Source organism: Apodemus sylvaticus, chromosome 7 (assembly GCF_947179515.1).
Source record: "Apodemus sylvaticus chromosome 7, mApoSyl1.1, whole genome shotgun sequence".
Lineage (NCBI taxonomy): Eukaryota > Metazoa > Chordata > Mammalia > Rodentia > Muridae > Apodemus > Apodemus sylvaticus.
This window is the reverse complement of record NC_067478.1, coordinates 6,095,561-6,119,683: the sequence shown is the minus strand read 5'-3', so window position 1 is coordinate 6,119,683 and position 24,123 is coordinate 6,095,561. Positions and strand designations below refer to the sequence as shown.

Genomic DNA, 24,123 nt, shown 5'->3' with positions numbered 1-24,123 from the left:
ACTCAGAGCAGTAGACACCACAGCTTGAAGGCATGCAGGGCAAATGACCTGACAGACTGAAAGCCTCCCTGAAGTTCTGCTGCACACGGGGAAACAGAAACCACAGTCGGTAGCCCCACTCAACCCCCCCGCCCAGAACATCTTCACACAGGACAAATGCTTGACTGCTCCACTGAAGACCCAACAGTCTGAAGGCTACCTAGGAGATCTACTGCAGTCAGGGCAACAGTCAGCAGCTTCTCTGCTCCTCTGAAAAGCCCCAGCTGGAAAGTCCCCACAGGTGGTCTGCTAAAGCCAGGGCCACAGGTCTACCAGGAGACCTGAAGCAACACAGGGTCAAAAGAGACAGACTCCAGAGTCACCCAGACCAACAAATACCAGGGATATCCATATGGTTCGAGGCAAGAGCAAGACCATAAACAACAGAAGCCAATATACATGGGTATCATCAGAATCCAGTTCTCCCACTACAGCAAACTCTGAATACACCAACACACCTGAAAATAAGGAATCTGTCCTAAAATCCTATCTCATGAACATAATAGAGACCTTTAAGGAGGATACCAATAACTCACTGAAAGAAATACAGGAAAACACATGTAAGCAGGTAAAGGAACTGAATAAAGCAATCCAAGACCTAAAAGTGAAAGTAGAAACGATAAAGAAAACCCAAAGAGGGAAATGGAAAACCTAGGAACGAGGTAAGGAATTGCAGTTGTAAGTATCACCAACAAAATATAAGAGATAGAAGAAATAATCTCAGGTGTAGAAGATACCATAGAAGAGATTGACACAACTGTCAGAGAAAATTCAAAACGTATAAAACTCCTAACCCAAAGCATCCAAGAATTGAGGACACAATGAAAAGACCAAATCTAAGAATAATCAGAATAGAGGAGAACGAAGATTCCAAGCTCAAAGGACCTGAAAATGTCTTCAACAAAATCACAGGAAAAAAATTTCCCCAACCTAAAGAAAGAGATGACCATAAAGGTACAAGAAGCTTATAGAACACCAAATAACTGAGACCAGAAAAGAGAATCCTCTTGTCACATAATAATCAAAACACTAAATGCACAGAACATGAAAGAATATTAAAAGCTGCAAGGGAAAGGACCGAGTAACATACAAAGGTAGACCTGTCAGAATCATACTAGACTTCTCAACAGAGACTATGAAAGCCAGAAGAGCCTGGTTAGAGGTCATGCAGACTCTTAAGACAACACAAATGCCAGCCAAGGCTCCTATACCCAGCAAAGCTCTCAATCATATATGGAGAAACCAAAATATTCTAGGACAAAACCAAAATCAAACAGTATCTATCTACCAATCCAGCACTACAGAAGATCCTAGAAGGAAAACTCCAACACAAGGAAGGTACCTGCACCAAAGGACAAGATATAAAGCATCTCACAACAAAGTCAAAAGGAGGGCACCACAAGCACAGAAAGCCTCCTACAAAAACAAACAGATCAGGAACCAACAGTCATCTCTCTTTTAACATCTCTCAATATTAAAGGACTCAACTTGCTTATATAAAATATAAGTTAACAGAGCTGAAATGAGGCCCCCAACACATATACAGCAGAGGGCTGCCAGGCCTGTGTTCAGTCAGAGATGATACACCTAACCCTCAAGCGACTGGAGGCCCCAGCGAGTTTAGAGGTCAGGTGGGGTAGAGGGCGGGGGATGGGAACATCCTCATGGAGTCAGGGGGTGGAAAGGAGGTATAGGATGCAGAACAGTCGGAGGGTGGACTGGCGAAGGGGAATAAAATCTGGAGTGTAAAAAATTAAATTAAAAAAAAAAAGAAAATTATAAGATACCTCATAAGTGTTGTGTAATTCTTTCCAAATCAGAAAGGACACTTTGTAATAATCTTAGGGAAAAAATGTTTCTAGGACAGAAAAAATGTTTCTACTACTATTTAATCAGTAGTTTAAAACTTAACCATTGGGTTGTGCATTAAATTCAGCTAAACTGATAAATTTTATGTTATGTATATGTTAACATAATTTTAAAGAGAATTTTAAAACAAACCAATGTTGGTATGTACAGTTTTAAGTTCATTATATACTCAGATTTCAAGTTGTAATATTTTTATTTTATAAAACTGAATTAAGTCCATAGAAAGAAAGCAATTATAAGTCTTGCTATGCAAACTGATAGTAAAGCAATCCTAATATATTAATGAATGAAGCAGAAAAAAAATCAACACCGGGCCAGGAGGTAATTTTTTTTAATTTTAGACTTTTTAAAACTTTCATGTATATGAGTGTTTTGCCTGCATGTATCTAAGTGTGCCAAATGTATGCCTACTATCCAAGGGGGGGGGGGTCAGAAGAAAGCATTGGAATCCCTGGATCTAGAGTTATGAATGGTTATGAGCCACCGTGTTGGTGCTGAAAATCAATCCTGGATCCTTTGGAAGAGCACCAAGTGCTCTTAATTGCTGAGCCATCTGTCCCAGCAGGTAATGCATAAGGCCAGTGTCTGCCTCAACTGAAGCTTTCTCCTACTGCTGTAGACAGGTGGACTGTGGTAGGAATGCTGGGTAGAGCTGGGAGACATGGAAAGGCTTAAATGAATCTGAAAACAAGTGTGTGTGCTCATTTGTTCTGAGCCTTTTAAGAGTTAGAACTGGCCCAATTTTTCTAAGGCAGCAGTATTAATGGATATCAAGGTCTAAGCCTCAGAGAACATTAACATACATGGTCATTATGTTCTAACCAACACTTGTGTGGCTTTTTCTGAAAAATGTATTTGTGGGCAAACACTGGCTACAATTATTACAGACACGTGCTCAGACTGTGTGCAACAACAGTGAAAAGAGCAGTGGAGATCTGGTGAAGAGGACAGTTGGCACGTAGTGCCCAGATAGGGCATGTTCTCTGATCTAAACACAGAAGCAGTCGTTCAGATTCATCAAATGGGTCTTATTTAGGGTTTAGGGATCACAGGTTTTGTTAAATTCATAAATAGATTCCAGTCCTTTGCTAGACTATACTTCAAAAAATAAAACACATATCCAAGTGTAAATTAGGATTATATGAGTTTGGGAATTCACCACTCTGTCTGGAAGAGTGTATCAATGACTTAGTTTACAACTCTTCCCTAATTTAAAAGGCTTGCATGGCAGGCTCACTAAAAGTCATCCCCACTTTGCTAATATGGGGTTATAACTCTCAGGACAACTTAGTGAGCCTTTTACATCGGGAAGGTTGACACATTTTCATCCTTTCTATAAACGGAATGAAGTTGCTCATGTTTTAATTTGGACTTTTAATTTTATCTAAATTCATAAGAGATCAAGTAGAGAACTTGTTCACACAGCAGACTCAGCACATAAAAACATGAGTGACTCAGAAAAGCTGAATAGGTATAGAAAAAGGAACTGGCTTCTCTAGGTCACAAAGAACATGAGAGACAGTGATTCTGAGACCTTGTCCATCAAACAAGCCCCCATGTGCCTGAGTAAGGCACTGCAGATGGTGGCTCTCATCAGTTAACAGGAAGTCAGACTACAGACTCTAGCTTGCCTTGTGGTTTCAATGGATCCTAGCACGCCTGTCTAAAGCACAGTAGAAATATGCTGTGACTGTGGTCTTAAAGATCATTAGCTCTATTTCTCTCCATTTCTAATAAAGAGTATTCTCCACCCAGCTGTTCTTCTATCATTTTAGAACTTCCCTCCATACACATGGGTTCTATGGAAAGATTGCATGCAAATGTAACTTGACATTAAAGGAACAGCTAACATTTATGGCAGTTTACTATAATTCTCTGTCAAGAATTCTGACTGTTCTTCATGACTTCTAGTACTTCAGGGGAGAATACTGAGTAGCAAGTGAAGAAGGACAGTTGGCCAAACACAACCATCATTCAACACATACAATGAAATTAAAAGGTGAACATTGTCCTCATTTTAGGGGCAAATATTAAATAAATGAAATCAACCACTGCTTATAGACATGTGAGTTGGCAGCATGCAGAGAGAGAAGAATGGGAGCTTTGGCTCAGACAACTCACTGTCACTCAGCACTTGGCTGACCTTGTAGACATAATCTGAACTTCAGTTCTATATACCAAGTACATCAAGCAGTGAGGGTGTCTACCCTTGTGAGGTTGTTGAGAGGCTGCATATAGAAAATGGATGTACCAATCCTTGCCTTAGTGAAGACATTGTCTGTCTATCTGTCTGTCCCCCCACCCTCTCTCATTACTATTAGAACACTTGTGGGAGAACAAGTCACAGAACAAGCTATGTTTACGGCTCTAATCATCTCTTGGTAGTTTCTGCTCACTTACAGAATTCTTACTTGATACATTACTGTGGACTAACAAGTTATGTTTACAGGCTGGGAAATCAGAAGAAAGTGATGATTCATTGAGCTGACTTTTGAAGAGATTTCAAGATGCTAACTACCTCAAGGAAAGATAGAACTGTGAGTTTTGTTCCCACACCCAAGGGATCCAGTGCACTTTTCTAGATTCTATGGGCACTCACACACATACATCACAAATAAAAATAAAAATAATGATCTTTTAAACAATTCCAGGAGCTGAAGAGATGACTCAAGCATTAAGAACATTTGCTACTCTTGCAAATACCTAAGTTTTGTTCCCAAAATCCTTACTAAATGGCTCATAACTTCCTATAACTTCAACTTCAGTGAATCCTATGCCCTCTTCTGGCCTTTTGGATACTGGAATCATTTGCACAGACTCACACATAGGCACATGCATAATATAAAATTATGTGTATTAAATAAGTCTTTAAAATGATTCTTTAAAGGGTGCAAATGAAAGGCAGAGAACTGGAAATTGCTCATGAACAATAGTGATGACTACTGTCTTCTGATGCTGTTATAATGATCTTCCTTTCAGGTTGTTTATAATTAGCGTATAGCAATGCAGCTGGCATCTGGATATTGACTGTATCTCCTGCACTTTGCTTAATTCCTAAGTTTGATATTTCTAACGTGTGTGTGTGTGTGTGTGTGTGTGTGTGTGTGTGTGTGTATACATGTGTGTTCCTTGGGAATACAAAGAATTTCACACTCTCTGTGAATAGACATGTTCCCCTTGCTTCTCTGCAGTTTTGGTGTCTGTTTTCTTCCCTGTGGCAGAGTAGGTTAGCTAGAACTAGCAGAAGAGGACACCTGCATCTTGCCCCTGACCTGCAAGGAAAGCCTGTTGTCAGGGAGCATGATGCTTACACTACAGGATTTCATACATTTACTGAATGACTTTACTATATTGAGGCAGTCTCCTTAATTGGGAAGTGCTTTTATCATGAAGGGTGTAGAACCTTGTCAAATACTTTTTCTGCATTGATTGAAATTATGTTTTTCCTACATTCTGCCAATTGTGTACACTTCCCTGATTGATTCTCATATGTGGATACATCTTTGCATTTTGGGATAAATCCTGTTTGGGTATAATAATTCTGGCAAATGTTCCCTATCAACACCAATGACACAAATCTCAGCAAGCTGGTAGCAAACCATACTGCACAGGCTACAGAGGCACACAACTATGCCATCAACGCTGGCTAGCGCTGGATTTATCTTCTTAGCTATTTCCTTTGTGAAAAACATGAAAATTATATTTAAAACCTTGAAGCCTATAATCTAGAGAAATGTCTCAAACCTTAAGGGGACTTGTTGCTTTTCCAGAGAACCTAGGCTCAGTTCCCAGGACCCACATCATACCTCACAACCATCCTAAACTCCAATTCCAGGGCTTCCAGGACCCTCTTCTGGCTTCCATGGACACAAGGTACCCATACGGTGCCCTTATACACAGGCAGACAAAATACTCAGAAACATAAATAAATAAATACCTTTTAAACCTGAGTTCATAACCTGAGGTCTTTATTTACAACAACCTATCTTTGGTGATTCACAAAGTTTCACTTCTTCAACAGTTCTCACCCAATCCTTTCAGCTCTTGAGGGTAGAAAATTATTTTTCATTTCAGTTTACAGTATAAACTAATTTTAAGTCAATTAGTCTTTTATGCACATAAAATGTAAATAAAATCCTATAATACCAGACTCCAAAATATTTTAAAATATTAATCTCAAATCATCTAGCTTTTAAAAAGTAGGTACAAGATATTGTTACAATGCTGCCTTTTATATTTTCTCAGATGTTTATTGAGATTTTTATTATTTCTTCACTAGGCTCCAAGGTATTATCTAGGGTCCTTCTGATTACCTAGAGAACCTTCCCTGCAGGTTCCTGGATTTCATGCAGGGCAGATTTCATGACATGAGCTCTGTCAGCTTCACTATCTGGGAACATCTTAGCTTCTGTCAATTTTGAAGGACAGTTTTGTCAGACCTGACTTCTTTATTGACAGTTTTTTCTTTCAGTAATTTGAATATATCATAACATACTGCATTGGGCCAGGAGAGTTTCTGACAGGAAGCTGTTGATTCTCTTACTGATACTGTGCATATGCAAGATGTTCCGCCTTCCTTGCTACATTCAGCCTCTCCTTGCCATTGACAGTCAGTCTCCTAGCCACTGTGTGTTTATTCTAGTTGAGTTTTCCGCATAGTTATATGTATATCTTCCATCATATTTACAGTTTTGGGCCATTATTTTTCAGATGCTCTTTGGTCCCATCTCTCTTGTCCTTCTGAAACTCCTACTTGTTGGTCTTTGGTTCTGGTTGTTTGGTTTTACTGCTCTCTGAAATCTGCTTCTAGCTCCCTAAAATAAAATCATTTAGTTATTTAACTTGTCTGTTTCTGATTTCCTTATGTGGGCAGGGAGCATAATTCGTTGGTAGAAAACTTTGCCAGTAAGCTTAAGGATGAGGGTTCAATCAGCATCGTTATGCACACATGCATATGCACAAACACATATGTGCACACACAGGCACAGGGAGAGACAGGGAAGAGAGAGAAACAGAGAGACAGAGAGAGGGAGAGAGGGAGACAAGACAGACAGACAGAGACAGAGAGAGGCAGGGAGGGAAGGAGGAAGAATTTTGTGTTTCTCCTAGGTTTCTATCTCCTTACTGATATTTTCATATATCCATCCTATGATATTTCATAGATTATCTTCCTTTATTTCTATAAGAACTACCTACCCACAGTCCTCTACTTTCCTCTGCAGATGCAGTTACTCTGTAGAGTCTTACTATTCTTATCTTTAATGTCAGGTCCCCAAAAAGAGAAAAAGGGGGTGATCAAAAACGAGGAAGATAGTGTCTCAATCACTTACCGCACTAGAAGCCACTTCAGCTGAGGGAAAAGGAGCTTGCAAAACAGAAGGGAAGCAGACAACTCCACAGCCACCATCTTTCCTTGTTGTGATCATAGGCAACATTTCAGGGTAAACATCCCCAGAGCTTGGGGCAGGGCCCTTTTTGGTCAGCTTATCTGAGAGCTGTGTAGGTTTCTCCAGGAACGAGAACTGCTGCCTGACACAGGGATAGGTGGGGGTCTGGAGGCTGCTGCACTAAAACCTCAAGCTGACTAAAATTAACTATATATAGGCCAAGCTTTCCCCGAAGGTTGCAATCCTTTACTATACACAAGAGCTCAAAACTAGTTACACTGGACAGATCTGCCACTGTGGTTAGTATCTAGGTAAAAACAGATCCTTAATGTTTCCTAGTCTGACATCGCAGACTCCTCTCCCTAAACACCTAAGAGACGTGAGTATTCTCTAACATTGGAGGAGTTGGTTTTAGATGTCTTTACAGTTAATAGTGAAGGATACACAAATACACTAGTATATATTACAAATCTACACTCTAAACTAGGAATAACTGACATTTTCCAGTATTTGGAGATAGAGATGATAGTGACTCCAAGTTACAGTTTTATTGCCCAGATTTCCCAGAGAACTAATGATTTCCTGTCCTCTGTGCCCTGGAGTGCCTGTATCTTGATATGCTAACTCTACATTGCTTCAACTCTTCTCGGAGTATATCTCAATGTATCACTAAGTGTAATGATTGTTGGTAAGAAAACCTAACACCGTTGTATGCAGACAGAGACTGAGTATTTTTATGGGCTGAGCAATTAAGTTAAGTCAGCAGCCCCATACACAAGTGAGTTGGGTAAAAATAACTATTCTAAAAACTTAAAACCAGACAAGCATGACTGAAATGAAAGGGAGAAATACTTTTCACTAATAAACCAGAAAAATGATATCCTCATAAATACATGACTATATTTCAGGCAGGATCTTTCCAGTCTCCATTTGCACCCCAGAGCTAAGGCTGCCCCGCAGCCCTCTGAACCTAAATCCACACACAGGAGAGAGCTGGTCTCCCAGGAGTGCTGTCACTCCTTAGCTCACAGGTGAGTCCACCACTTTTGCTCAAGTAACTGTCAATGAGGGACCCACAAGAAGCCCACAAGACAGAGGAACCAAGAAACACTCAGGGACAGGAGGCTTCCAGTTTCCATCAGCACCCTGAGCTAACCCTGTGACAAAGATCTCCACACCCAAAATCCTGCCCAAAGAGAACTGGTCTTCCAGGAGTGCTGACACACTTAGGATGACAAATCTCTGTACCCCATTACTGCCTGGGGAGAGCTGGTCTCCCAGGAGTGCTGATACATATAAGATCATAGGCTCACAGGCCCACAGGAGGGCCAAGCTCCAGTAAAAGACATCAAGACCAGCTAACACCAGAAATAACCAGATGGTGAAAGGCAAGAGCAAAAAGATAAGCATCAGGAAACAAGGCTATTTGGTATCATCAGAAACTGGAAACATCCATCTGTCCCTCAACAGAGGAATGGATACAGAAAATGTGGTATATTTACACAATGGAGTACTACTAAGCTTGTAAAAAAAAAAAAAAAACAATTTCATGAAACTCTTAAGACAAATGGATGGAACTAGAAAATATCATACTGAATGAAGTAACCCAGTCACAAAAGAACACACATGGTATGCATTCACTAGCTCAAAAGCTCATAATACCCAAGATACAATTCACAGATCATATGAAGCTCAAGAAGAAGGAAGAGCAATATGTGTATGTTTCAGTCCTTCTTAGAAGAGGAAACAAAATATTCACAGGAGATAGGGGGGGAGGGACTTGGGAGGAAGAGAGAACAGGGAGGGGAGAAGGGAGGGAGAGGGAAAAGGGGGCAAGGATCAGGTATGGGAGAAGACAGGATGATATACAGAGGGTTAGGATATTGAACAGAGGTGTATAGCAATGGGGTATGGGAAACTAGGGGTAGCCACCAGCAAGTCCCAGATACCAGGAAAGCAAGAGGCTCTCAGGATCCAACAGGTATGAGATTAGCTGAAATGCCCAACAAAGGGCTAGGAGAACCTGTAGAGACTATATCCAGAGGATAGGCAAATTCTGCCACCCTACTCCCCCATTCCTCCACCCCCTACCCCCCCACCCCCGTTATGGGATGGGGCTGCCCACTCATCTTCAAATCTTTAACCCAGAATGGCTCCTAAAGGAAATACAGGGACAAAGTGTGGAACAGAGACTGAAGAAAAGGCTGCCCCACCTGGGGATCCATCCCATACACAGACACCAAACCCAGACAGTACTGTGGATACTAAGAAGTGCATGCTGACAGGATCCTGTTATATCTGTGCCCTGAGAGGCTCTGCCAGTCTGACAAATACTGAGGCAGATGCTCACAGCCAATCACTGGGCTGAGCAATGGGGACCTCAATGGAGGAGCTAGAGAAAAAAAACTGAAGGACCTGAAGGGGTTTGTAGCCTCATAAGAACAACTATATTAATCAACCAGTACTCCCAGAGCTGCCAGGGACCACCAACCAAAGAGTACACATGGAGGGACCCATGGCTTCAGTCACATATGTAGCAGAGGATGGCATTGTCTGGCATCAATAGGAAGAGAGGTCCTTGGTCTTGTGAAGGTTTGATGCCTCAGTGTAGGGGAATGCCAGAGCAGTGAGGTGGGAGTGAGTGGGAGGGTGGGGGTGGGGGTGGGGGAGCACCCTCATAGAATCATGGGTATGGGGGATGAGATAGAGAAGTTCTGGAGGGGAAACTGGGAAAGGGGATAACATTTGAAATGTAAATACATAAAATATCCAATAAAAGAAAAGAGACTGTATTTTCTACAAAGTCTATATTTCTAACTCATGGTATATAGGTAGTACAAAGTTCATAGTTAATGGAATTCTAAAATATTTAATTACCTTTTGAACCAAGTTATGAGGTAAGATTCTGTCAGGTCTATACAGATGATCTACTGTTAGAATTCTTCACCTGCTCTGAGGAAAAACTGATCATATGCCTTGTAGAACTTATATTCTTCCTCCCCTGCCTGAGAAGGAATTTTTAAGAAAGTCTGTATTGTCTAACATCCATTATTTCAGAACCAAGGTTCTGAAATACAGGAGCTCCAGGGCACAGAGGACTACAAAACATTAGTTCCCTAGGAAATCTGGGCAATAAAATTGTAGGCTAGAGTCAATATCATCCTTGGTCTCCAAAACACTGGAAAATGTCAGTCACTCCTAGTTTGAAGTTAATCATGTTCAACCAATTCCTCATATGCATGACGTGGGCCTTTTTTTTCCTTTGCCTGGCAGCCTTGCCTAAATCTACCTCCCTATGTTATTTTCCGAGCAACTGAAACAACAGGCTGTTGTCATCCCTCAGAGCAGAATTCTAGATAGCGGAGAGTGGGGAAAGCTGGGCACAGGAGAGTCTGCCACATAGGAGCTGAATGTGAGGACGTTGATCTAGTAAAGAGACCCACAGAGGGCGTCCTCATTCTGTCAGCTGCAAGGGTACAAGAACAGGCTAGAATAGGAGAACAAGGGCAGAAGCAGAGCCCTAAACAACATTCAAAGACAGTCTCCCAGGCCTGTGGGTATCTACTAGTCCCCTGATCCCCACCTGGGGAGCTGGGAAAGGGAGAGGCAAGCCAACACCATTCCCAGCCTCACCCTCACTCTCACCTTTGCATCCTCAGTTTGCATAAATCAGCCCTGACTTCCTGGTCTTTGTGCAAAATTTCTGCTGAAGCCTTTAGTAAGTTAAAAACAAGAATAACCAAGAATGGGTATCTCTTGATTCTCAAGTCAAGTTTGGCTGTTTTCTCTATCAAGACTTTTTCCTTGCCCCAGGGATTGATGATAAAATAATTCTGATAATATTCAAACATTGATAATATGTATTCAGATAACTTATAATACATTTTACTTTTGGGCTTACAATGAACTATAATTTAATATCTATACAATTACATATAATTTTTAGAATCACCTTCATCTTGCCTAGCTTCATGAGCAGCTAGGTTTCCCCACTCCTTAGGAGGAAAAAGAGGACAAAGAAGTAACAGTCCACACTTTTGTGGATGGTTTACCAACAGGCCTGTCTAGGAACACATGCAAAGGGGAAGCAGAAAGCGGCTTCTTCCTCATGAGATGGTTGGGTGAGCTAATAAGAAGTGGTAGGCTGTCACAGTGTTTCCTTTTAACAGCTTCTGAACTAACTTTTTTTTAAAAAGCTACATATGCCAAAAATAAAATAAGCCCATTTTAAACAATCTCAAATTACCAATGTGGTTGGATGACAAGCTTTATTTATACATATACTGAGATATGCACCTGAATATGTCCTCCTACTATTAAAAAATAAAATATATCAAGACTGAGTGGAAGGTTTTGGTGTTTAGAATGCCATGTGTCTGTCACAGGTTTTGCTGACACCATGGTATCTGACAAAAGGCTTCAGGTGGCTTTTAGCACAGGCAGCCAATACTCACAATGGCTGCTCCTTGGTCCAGGTCCAGCTCGCATCCCGCATCCCCAGCCTGAGAATCCAATAACCAATTAATTATAATATGTGCATAAAAGTTTAAAAAGAGTGAAAAGGTACTAAAGGAGTTAGTGTGATGAAATACTCTGAGATTTGAAAAACTTGTTGTGCTCTAGAATTAATTTCCTGTGACTGATGCTGACACGTACAGTCTCAGGAGAACTTTAAAAATGACAATCTTAAGACCATTTCAAAGGCTGATTCTTTAGCTGATTTTTACTACATCACCATTGGAAGAGGAGAGCCATTAAACTCCACAACTATTTCATATCCACAATTTCCTTGTTAATAATCATGTTTCAATTTAAAAGCATACCATGCATGATTTTTATATAAATGCAAATGTTTTAAAATCTGAGATAAAAATTTACAGTAAATAAGAGAAACTAGAGAAACCATAAAGCTTCGATGGTACTTCACCTACCTTTAACGTGAGACTAAAATGTCCAACAAACGTCGCACTTATCCATGCTGTCGAGTGGGGATCCCCCAGAAACTCTATGTAATACTTTTCAACATTTCCATCCTGGTCATAGGTTACATATTTCCCTTTGAAAGGATCAGGACAAAGTATTCCTGGCCAGCTTAAAAATAAAATTAAATAAATTTTATTCTGTTAAAAAATGAAGCTATTGACACATCTATCACAATCAAATATTGAACTTATTTTTTAAATTTTAATGAATTCTACACACATAAATTTATTCCTACTTACACCTTTCAAAGATAATAAGCAAGTAATAAATTGTATCTTGTAACAATAAATGTTTTGATATTGTCACAGACAAGATGAAAAAAAATCTAAAAGAAATGATAGCCAGATTCCATAAGAAACAGCACTTACAGGCAAAGAGGGGGAAAAGATACATTGAATTCTCTGCAGAGTTAACCAAGAAAATGATTAATTACCAAAATATTAGCCATTGACATGCCTTCTGCCAAACTGAGAGATAGCTGTGTGTAGATAGCTATATATGGAGATACATATATATGACAGATAGGTAGGTAGGTAGATATGTAGATAGATAGATAGATAGATAGATAGATAGATAGATAGATAGATAGATATGTAGGTAGGTAGGTAGGTAGGTAGGTAGATAGATGTTAGATAGATAGATAGATAGATAGATGATAGATAGACAGACAGATAGACACTGTAGACAATAGATAACACAGATGACAGATAGTAGGCAATAGATAGATAATAGGCAATCGACAAGACAAGTGATATGCTAGATAGATATACTTGATAGCTCATAGGTAAATGATATATGTTTATATAATAAACAGTCAGCTATAAAGCAATGATAGCTTAAGGATAAATGATAAGATATAGATGAGAGATACATAGCTATAGCTGTAAGCAAATAGATAACAGATAGATTGATAGATAACAGATAGATTGATAGGTAATAGGCAGAAAATAGCTCATTGCTCAAATAGTGATAACATTGTTAACTACAGAAAAGGCAGGACCTCAGCTCCACCATTCTAAACTGTTCCTTCCTCTCTATCACTCCATTGACAAGTCATTAATTTGCTAAAAAATATTCAGAACTCTAAGTAAATTTTATTTAAAAATATTTTAAAATATGTTTAGAGGCTGGAAGGGTGATAGACTCAATTTCCAGCACCCACATAACAGCTCACAACTACCTCTAGCTCCAGCTCCACAGGATCCCATGCCCTCTTCTGGCCTCCACAGGCACCAGGCACACAGGTGGTGTATATGTGCAGGTAAAACATCCACACACAGAAAATAAAATTTAAATTTAAAAAGATATGTTTATTGTGACAGAAACTTCTATAGACATAATTCTCTGCTTTGGAGATTCAGTTTCCACTTAGGTAGCTTTCTGTTTTTCTTTCTGTCTAATTAAGATTTTTCTTTTAATTATTACTTTTTAACCATAGATGTGTGTGTGTCAGGGATACATGATCAATATGCACTCCTAATTTCTAGGCCATCTGTCTAGCCTATGACTTTTCTTTTCCACATCAGCAGCTGAAAGCTCATTCTAAGCAAAGCCTGAAAACAATGTCCCATCCGGAGCCCAGCCAGAAACCAGAAGCATGTCCAAGAGTCACTGATGTAGGAGAGTCCATACATGCTCTGCCTACTTGAGTTATTAGGTTCTATAATAAAAGAAAAGCTGAAAACTAAAAGTTTTACAGGCCACAATCATCTTGACTATGAATATAAGTGAAAACAAATTTAGGTTGGGAGGCACAGGCCTTTAACCCCAGCACTCACAAAGCAGAGGCAAGCGGGTCTCAGTGAGGGTAAGGCTAGCCTGATCTACATAGTGAGATCATACATAGTTCCAAGCCAGCCTGGCTACATAATGAGATCATGTCTCAGACAAACAACTTTAGCACTGACTAAGAAAACTGAACATTTCAAATAACGCATTTGTTCAATATTTTAAAAATATTTTCAATTTTTCATTTAATGCTACAATAGAAAATGAAGCAGAGTATGCTGGACAATTTTAAATTCCTTAGTCCTGACTTGGGCTCAGGTAGAACTGGCAAAGAAGAGTGTGGGGTCCTGGGCAAGTTAACCAGCAAGAGCTCCCAGAGGATTCTGGGACATGCACCATTACCACTAACCTCTCATCAATCTGATGTGCTAGGAAATTTTTATCTTCTTTATTAAAGCAAGAAAACAGGGTTTTACAAACAACTTTCAAGAAGATTTTCTGTTGCTGCTATTTTGTTTTAGCCTAGTTTTAGTTTTTCAAGAAGACACTTGGTAAAACAGAATTCAAAAGAGGTCGTCTTGGTCAAAGGGCATGGGTCACAAACAGGCCCACAAACAAAAGAAGAGAGCCACGGAGTGCATATTCAACTCTGAAAGAATGCCTGCAACATGATTCGATCAGAGATCAAGTACCTCGCCTCAGAGGTTGCATTCCTTACTGGTTTCCATCCTAAATGGCCTCTGAAGGATGTAGGATGCGGTATAGTGTGTGTAAGGTGTGTAGGGTATGTAGGTGTAGTGTAAGTTATGTAGGTGTGGTGCAGGTATGTAGGTGTGGTGTAAGATATGTAGGTGTGGTATAGGTGTATAAGTGTGGTATAGGGGTACAGGGGTGGTGCATGTGTGTAGGTGTGGTGTAGGTGTGGTGTAGGTGTGTAGGTATGGGGTAAGGTGGGTAGGAGTATAGGTGTGGTGCAGGTATGTAGGTGTGGTGTAGGTGTGGTTTAGGTGTGGTGTAGGGATGTAGGGTGTGCATTTGTCAAATATGATCACCTCGCAGGAGTAACACCACCATTTAGCCTGCTCTGTGATAATCTGAGGTTGCAACACAGTCAAAAGATAAAGTCACTAAACATCACAAAGCCTTTCTCCATTACCTCGCCAGCCAGTGAAAACCGTGAAAACCGCTACTGCTTCACACTGAAGCACAGAACAAGGGCCTGCCTCCAGGTCCTAACATTCAACCGGAAGTAGGTAAGTTTGTCTCAGAAAGGCTACCTTTGGCTTTCAGATAAAACATGCTAATTACTGTTATGTATCCTATGTCTCCTATTAGTAGATCAACATTTTCTAATTCATGTTACTTTATATAAGTTGACTATCTTACAAAACTGCACCTCTGAAATTAAAATTATTATTTTGTATGTGAGTGGCAAAATGTAAATTGTTGGCTTGAAATGTTGTGTTGGGATTTTATCCATAACAAAAATTTTATACACATACATTAATTTCCCCCATCTAGATTCAAATGATCCTCCTGCCCCATCCTCTAGAGTGCTAGGATTACAGGTGTACAGGCATGCCCAATTTTAATTAAGTTTTAAATATTTTGCCAACATTCCAACACCTGGCCCACCACTCTGGGAATAAAGCAGGAAGAGAAGGCAGAAGTCACATGACATCCCACGGTAAGGAAGGAACCCTGGTAGCACTTGGGCAACAGTTTATAGCTCAGGATCTAGACTGTGCACACAGTTACCACTGCAACACTGAAAACTGCACCCCTGCCCATGCTGCAGTCAGCAATGTAACGTGGGAGAGACCCACACTCTCACATGAGCCTGCGGGCAACAGCCTTTCTGAAGGCATCTAGCTCTTGCTATATTTCTTCATGTGTTATAAATTCAAATAAATGTGTGGTTTGTACATTTTTAGTTTCGAGAAATTAAAAGTCTGTCATTATCATAGGGCTTAACTGTCTCCTGCCAAATTTAGATGTTGAAAACTGAAAAGACGGTTGAAGAAATAACTAAGAGAGCTAAATGGACAGAGTTATGCGTATGTACTCCCAGCAGTCAGGAGGTGGAGGCAGGAGGATCAGGAGTCCAAGGCCAACTGAACTACTTGAGAGCCTAGCTCAAATCAAAAATAACAAGTAACTCAGTTAAAACCGAGCTCACTAGAACAGGCTCTATGTCCAAGACAACCTGTCTCCTGGGAGAGACCAGGACACAAACATGCAGAGGAAAGAGTGTGTGAGGACGTGGCAAGAAGGCGACCATTGGAAAATCAAGGAGAGCACCTTGGATGAAATTAACCATGCGAGGCCTTGATCTCAGGACTTGGGCCTGTGGAAAAGCACGTCTTCGTATGTGAACCGGCTCTTGTGTGCTGGCTTGCATAGCAACCCTAGGAAGCTAATGCGATTGCATGTGTAGAATAACAGGTAAGTAGAAAAGAGTGATTTAGAAATATCTCCCCTTTGTTTAGCAAGAAGCTCTGTGTGTGCCTTTTACAGGTTCTTAAGTATGTGGTGTGTACAACATGGAAGAAAATTATGATACCAATAAAGGACTACTCTCTTGAGAACCGTTTGTTTTTATTATACAAAAAAATTAAATAAACACTTCTAGATTCTACATCAATTTCTCTTTAACCTTCTTGAGTCAACTCATTTGAACAGCAGTAACATTAAATGCTGGCAAGATAGAGCTTCTGATCTTGAGAGCTGCCTGTAAAGCCATCAGCTGATGAAAATCCACCCAGCCAGTGCTGTGCTGCTGAGTTAGGCTGCTATGCACCTCTGCAGCCAGCTGCTGTCTCTCTGCTTCAGGATCTAGAGCATTGCTTAATTAAGATCTGATATCTGATTATTTCTTTTGGGTTAAATCTATCTTTACATTGTACTATTGTAATTTATCTTGTTATTATCATTCTATACATTTGTGTCATTAAAGAAACAATGCAAGTAAATTTCGGTTTCTTAATTTAAAATTTAAATTTGTGCTCAGCTTAGCTCATGAAGGAGAGCATAAGTGATACACAGTCAAACACGTCCCAGTCTCTGGAGGAGGGAGGATGCAGCTGTTTGTCAGGCACGGTGATGGCAGTAATCACAAACTATAGACAATTTAGGGACTGGTTTAAAACATATTTCATATGAAATTTTTAGTTCTTTACCTCAGTTACTAGTTCCTAATGAAACTTTCTGTTTTTCAGATATATTTACTGATAAAAGCAAATTAGTTTCTTGAATTAGAGTTACTGAAACATCAAATTTCCCATTTAGGAATTGCTTTCAAAATGCATTTTTCAACTCTGCTTTCAAAATGTTTGCTTTAGAGATGAAAAATGATGGAGAACTATAAATCTGTTTATGACAACTTTAGTAAATTCTCATATTATATACCTCTTAAAATATTGGATCTGACATAACTATCTGGAGTCATTCTGCCTGCTAGGCAGGGACAGCAGATCAGGGTTTGTGGCCTGGCAGGATGTTCTGCAGGCAGGCAGACGTCCTGGCCTGCTGATGCATGGAATGACAAGAGGAGATCCACTGAGCACTCAAGGTGAAGAACAGGGAGGCCTCTGGATGGGAATAGATATCCCATGTACGTCAGCCATTGTCTCTGCTAGCTTGTGCTTTTGCTTCCCACAGCACTGTGGGGGTATAAGAGGCTGCAGTAGTTACTGGACAATCCTCTTGATTCTAACTCTTGTCTCTGAGTCTTCTTTCTGTCTTTCCTATAATTATCCTCACTCCCTACTCAAAGGCTGTTCGTCTTCGTGCTGGCAGGTCCGGTACACATAATCAATTAATGTTTGTGTTAATTATTAATGTGGAAGAGAATAATTAATATGGGAGAAGATAATAATTTTTAACAAAATTGTCACATTTGATCCCCAGAAAAGCCCTCATTAAAAAAGGGCACGGAGGTCACAGATTTGTTAAGACAGTTAGTATGTGAGTTTGTTAGGGCTGTTATAACAAAATACCACAGACTTGAAGAATAAAGCAAGAGAAATTTACTTTCTATAGCTTTTCTAGGTTAGTAATACAAGACTGGAATATGAACAGTTTATTTTTTCTGATGTCTTTTTTATTTTTTCCCTTAATTTAAACAAGACTACAATTTTTAAAGAACTATGATAAACAGACACATTGTATTTTATTGTTCATCTTGAAATAGTTGCTAATTCTTCATTGAAATAATGAATATTAATAAATATTTAGAAATATGTTTGTAAATGATAAATATTTGAGAATCTTTATTTCATAGATGCTTAAAATATTTTTCATTTAATTTATGTAGATTTATTATACTTCAGTTTATCATTCTTGATTGGGTTTTCCTAAATATATACTATGTATCTTCAGTGTATGAATCTTAGATTTCAGTTAAACTGTTTTTACTTAAAGGCACTTGTATTATCATATGGCTTTGGCTTTTTACTTCAGTAGTTTATATTACCTATGTAATCTTTCCTATCTTTAGTATTTCTTTTTCTTGAATTTCTTTTCATCTTTTGACCCTTTAAATATTTAATTTTTTCCTCTACATATTTTATTTTTCAGAAAGTACTGCTTATTTTTTATTCCTTCCAATTTAGCATTTATTTTTGAAGTTTTAAAAAGGTTTTCATTAATTTTACTTTTCGTCCAAATCTTTAATCACTGTTTTTTTCTAGTACACACACACACACACACACACACACACATCTACACTATTTTCTTTATTCCTGTTAGCTCAACTTGAAATCTTGAGTACAATCTAAGATTTTGAGAATACTCCCAAAACCATTCCTCTGTGGAAACCTTTCATCTTCTGTATTTCTGCCTCATACTATTTTCACCACACTGTTAGTATTAGCTTCTCCTGTGGTCGTGTGGGGATGGAGGAAACTAGAGAAGTAAGTTATTTGCTGTGTGGTCTGCCTGACCTGGTCTCAGAGCTCTTAGTCCTGCAGCTGAGAGAAGTGCTTGTGCCTCAGCACAGAGGGAGAGGTCAGCAAACACTTCTCTTCACAGTTGCATCTCCTTGCTTCAAGACCTTTCAACTGTTCAGGTCCAACCTCCTAGTCTCCTGGAGCACTGCTCGTGGATGGCTCCCACCCAGACCCTGTGGCAGGAAGTCCCTAAGGTCCCAAACTTGTTTGTGGCATCCCAGACACTGATCTTTTCTCCAGTGGTACCTGGCTGTTGGATTCCAGGGTAAGACAGGAGAAGCACTGGACTGCTTGGCCTCTGGAGAGCAGAGGGGGTACTGGGCTGGTCCCAACAGTTTTCTGTGTACTTTCTGTTCTCTGTGTTTTATAGCTGTTCTGACACCTCTTTCAGAACTATCAATTTCCTTTTTCTCAGTTAGCCCAGCTCTGCAAGTTCCTGGAGTCCTATAGGGAAAAATGCTAATCTAGCAACCAAAGGAGATCCTTTGTTCTCATTGATCCTATCCTTTTTATTTAACCCCCTGTAGGTTTTTGGGGTTTCCTTGTTGTTGGTTTTTTGGTTTTTGTTTGTTTGTTTGTTTGCTTGCTTGTTTTAATCAGTTAACTCTTTTCATGAAAATGATCTGTATTAAGTTTAATGTTTTCAGGGCCCTGTGCTCCAACATCTTCAGAATTGCTCTTTGCCCTGTTGTATTTGAATCTGTTGCTCTCAGTTTGGCCTGCTGTACTCTCCAGTAAAGCTTGCCACCATTTTGAAGTTCTCATTTCTCAAATGTATCAAATGATCTCTGTTGTTCCTATTTGCCTTTTTTTCCCCTCTCACAGATAACTAAATGTCTAGGTCTCATAGGGAGTTGTAATTATTGGTCCTATTTTGGTGTCTCTATAGTGGCCTATCAGTAAGCATTATCGTGGGTGTTATCTGGCGAGTGCAGATGCTGTCTGCTGCACTTTCACACAGACTCCATTCTGCATGTGCATCCCTAAACTGCTGCCTTACAAGAATACCAGTTAGATTGGATGAAGGCGCCCCCTACTGGGTCTCATTAGTAATTAATCACTTCTTTAAAGGCCCTACATCCTAACATGGTCATTCTAAGGTGTTAGGAGTTATAGAAGAATTCAACATAATTCAGTGCAAAATAGTAAGAAAGCAAGAACCTGAATCTATGTATTGACTGGATTTCCTATTGCACACATGTGCATATCAGAACAGGCAGGTAACAGCCTCTCTTTTATGATTGATTCCTTATGGTCTTCATAGAGAACAAGATAATAAGCCAATAGACTTGAGTTTTGTAGTATAACAGCTTATAAAACCTAGTAAGAGGTTCTGAAAAGGTAGTATTGTTAGTGATATACACTTGGAATACTGTAAAATTTCCTCAGAAATACATAACTAGACATGGCTATTCCAAATGCAGAGCACAGGGCTGAACATGTGGCTCAGCAGAAGTGTCTGCCCAGCCTGTATGAGGCTCTTGGTATCTGACCTACTAAAACACAGAGAGAAACAGAAACAGACACAGACACACCCAAACACACACCCATGCACAAGGTCCCCAAACATGCATGCACATAAGTAAATGTAATAAAAAATTAAAGAAATCAGTAATTAAGTAATGATTAATTGATAAGTAATAAACAATAAATGAATTTCTTACCTTGGCCAATTCTGTAATTTTACCAAAACCAGGCTTCCAAGAGGAAGCTGTGAATAGACAATCTTATACCCGTTTTCAAGGAACTGAGATTCTTTAGGAAAATCCTCCTCAGAAACGGAGCAGCTGTTGTAGCTGGAGTCAGCGTTCATGAAGCAGTACCAGGGCTTGCTGTGGTCCACCCCAGCTGCAGCCACAGGAGACAGCAGCCTCCACTTGAGGCAGCTTTCATTCTCACACTGCACCCACATTTTGTTCACAAACTCTCTGCTCCCCAGGGCTGGGCCCATTGGGATGGTACTGATCATTCGGCTAGCTTGCTGCTTTATTTTATTTTGGTTTCGTTTTGTTTTTGTTCTGTTTTGTTTCTCTGAAGTGAATCCAATCTGGAAAATAAAAAAAAATATGGATTCAAGGGTACAAGATCACAAGAAGAATTTATTTTATATTTTCTGCCCAATCCTATGCTTCTGGCAGAGATGTGTCAACACAGTGTGTTCTTACCAGTAACAATAATACAACAGACATGTAAATGGCCCTAACAAAAAGTGCTCTGAAATTACAAACTGGACAAGTCTACCCCACAAGGAGAGTCTAGTTCAGCAATGTCTACAACTGATACTCACTGTGTTCATGGCATTGTTTTCTTTCTTTCTTTTCTTTTTTTTTAAAGTCACGCCTATGCTGTAGCCCAGGCTAGCCTAAAACTCTCCATCCCTTTGCCCAAGGCTCTTGGGTGCTAGGATGAGCACACCACACACAGAGCTACCATGTGTCAGGTCCCACTGCCTTACACACACAGCTCATATTATATCCACTTTGCCATGGAAACTGAAGCTAAGAAAAGCCTTTTTAAGCCTCAAGACTAAGTACCCTGTAGAGCTGAGGTCTGAATGCAGGCAGCTGGGTTCTCAGCTCTGAGGTCCTGTCTGTAGATGCACTGCTCTAGACACACAGACAGCATCGTGTGTCGTCTTGTTCTTCTAAAATCCAGGACAACCAGATGGAGCAAATGCTTCACATCATGAAAACTGTAAGGATTTAAAAGCTAGATGAGCAGCCGCTTCCTTAGGAGGGCCTGCCCACATCTCACTAACAGTCTCTTCTCAGGCTTTGCATGAAGAGTCTACATATATGAAAACAGCTGTACATCAAAGCTCCTCAAATTCATCAACAAAGACACTGAAATGGGCACTAAGAACATAACTAAAATACAGACAAAATTGTTGACAATGTATTTCACAAGAACCTATTTTTTTTAAACAAAAGTATGTGGGGGCTGGCAAAATGGCAGCTGGTAAAGACACCTGCTGCCAAACTGACCACCTGAGTCTGATCCCCAGAACTCACATGATGAAAGGAAAGAAAGAACTGACTCCCATAGTTTGCCTCTGATCTCCACATGCATGCTATAACATACACATGCGCACACACATTCATACACATGCATGTACACTAAATAACTAAATAAACAAATGTAAAAGAGATTACGGTTTCCAACAGTGATGGATTAACTCGACTCTACTATCCAAACACTGGCACCATCCAAACCGCCCTTTATTCTTAGGTAGTCAGATGCTCATCCTACTCATGCTTCTTCATCGTGCACCTGACCCAACTCCTACAACTTATATTTGATGCAATCAATATGCGCATTAGCCAGTGATTACAATGGTTTAAATGTTAACTTTTTATTAACTGCATTTTCATTTACTTTTATTTCCTATGTATGCTTTGAATTTTCCATGGAATATGTTCATTGTCACATAAGCTCATTCTCATACAGGTAGGTATTTTGTACTGAGCATGATCCCCCTTGGAACCTCCTACCATGCTCTTCCTTTTCATCCATCCTCCTTCCCTTGAGTCCTACTTATTTCCTGAGAGTCTAGTTTCATTTTTATATTTAAATTATACATAGATTTGTAGATTTACATATCTACATTAAACCTAGAAACCATCTCAAACACATATTTTGTCTTCCTGGGGCTGCCTTAATTCACCTGATATTATTATATCCAGTTACACACATTTTCCTAGAATAACATAACTCCATACTTTATGAATGAAAACCTTCCATTGTTTATACCTACTAGATTTATCTTCTCCATTTCCCTATTGGAAATGTAGGTTGGCTCCATAACTGGACTATTGCAATCACTGCTATAATAAATGTTGTTGTGCAAAGGTCTCTATGATATGTCATCCTGGAGTTCTTTGGGAAAACACCCAGAAGTGGTATAACTAGATCACATGGAATAATTAATAGGTTTTTCGGGGAGGCATTTAGAACCAATGTACCGATTGCCACAGTGGCTGTACAAGTTCAAATTTCCATATGCAGTGTACAAGTGTTCACTTTGGTTCACACCCTCACCAGAATTTGTTATTTGTTTGCTTAATGATTGATATTCTGACTGATATTCTTAATGCAATTGTAATTTGCATTTCTCTGACAGATAATGAGGTTGAACGTTTTTATATGTTTATTAAAGTAGTTCGTGTTTTATTATTTGGACACTACCTGTTCATTTAGCTAACCCAATTCTGGACTTGGTTGTTTGAATTCTTAGTTTTTAGTTCTTTGTAAATTCTAGATAGTAATCATGTCTTGTGTATAGTTAGCACAAATATTTTCCCATTCTGTAGGCTATTGGTAAACTGTTGTTTCCATAGCCGTGCAGAATCCCTGTGCAGATTTTATGAGGTCCCATTTGTCAACTGTTGACATTATATCCTAAGTGAGTAGTCTCCTATTCAGGATATTATTCCTACTGCTTAAATCTTGAAATAATTCCTTTGTTTTTTTTTCTTCTAATGGTTTCAGAGTTTCAAGTCTTACTTACATCAAGATCTTTCATCCATTCAAAATTGACTTTTTTTGTACAAGGTAACAAATACATATCTAGTTGTATATTATTTTACATGTGAATATTTATTTTTGCCACACCATTTGCTATAAGGATGCTTTTAAAAAAATATATATATATATGTGTCATTGTATCATTGTCAAATCAGGCAACTATACATTTATATCTGTGGATTTGTATTGTGCCTTCTACTCCATTGATTAACATCTGCTTTTGTGTTTGCACCATAATATGTGCTCTGTAATATAACTTGAAATTGGCAACATCTCCTGCATTAATTTTTTTGTTCAGGATTTCTTGGAGTATCTTTGTGCTTCTGAATGAATAAAATTCTTATTTTTGATTGCTTTGAAGAACAGCACACGGATTTGGATAGGTATTATTACATAGATCACTTTCTGAAAGACAGCCATTTTCACAGTACTAATTCTTTCAATCCCTTAGCATGAGAAGTCTTTTTAATTTAGTATCTACTTCAGTTATTTTCCTCAGTGTTCCAAGTTTTGATTATAGAGGTTTTTCAATTCCTTCATTAGATTTATTTTTTAAAAAAGTTTTGGCTTGAGGTAAAAGTAAATGGAGTAATGATTTTGTTTCCCCAATTCTTCATCAGAATGTTGGTTATTGAAACACAAAT

At 39.2% G+C, this 24,123-nt stretch overlaps 1 protein-coding gene across 1 annotated transcript in view; it reads right to left on the bottom strand.

Annotated features, from left to right (window-relative positions):
* The window catches only part of Zcwpw2 (zinc finger CW-type and PWWP domain containing 2), a 121,314-nt gene that overhangs the window by 77,561 nt on the left and 19,630 nt on the right, over positions 1 to 24,123 (bottom strand). Inside the window, exons 2-3 of the mRNA XM_052187036.1 lie at positions 20,620 to 21,002; positions 12,227 to 12,386 (exon numbers count right to left, since the gene is read on the bottom strand). Of these exons, the coding sequence (XP_052042996.1) occupies positions 12,227 to 12,386; positions 20,620 to 20,924 (465 nt within the window). The 5' untranslated portion in view covers positions 20,925 to 21,002. The remainder of the gene's footprint in view (positions 1 to 12,226; positions 12,387 to 20,619; positions 21,003 to 24,123) is intronic.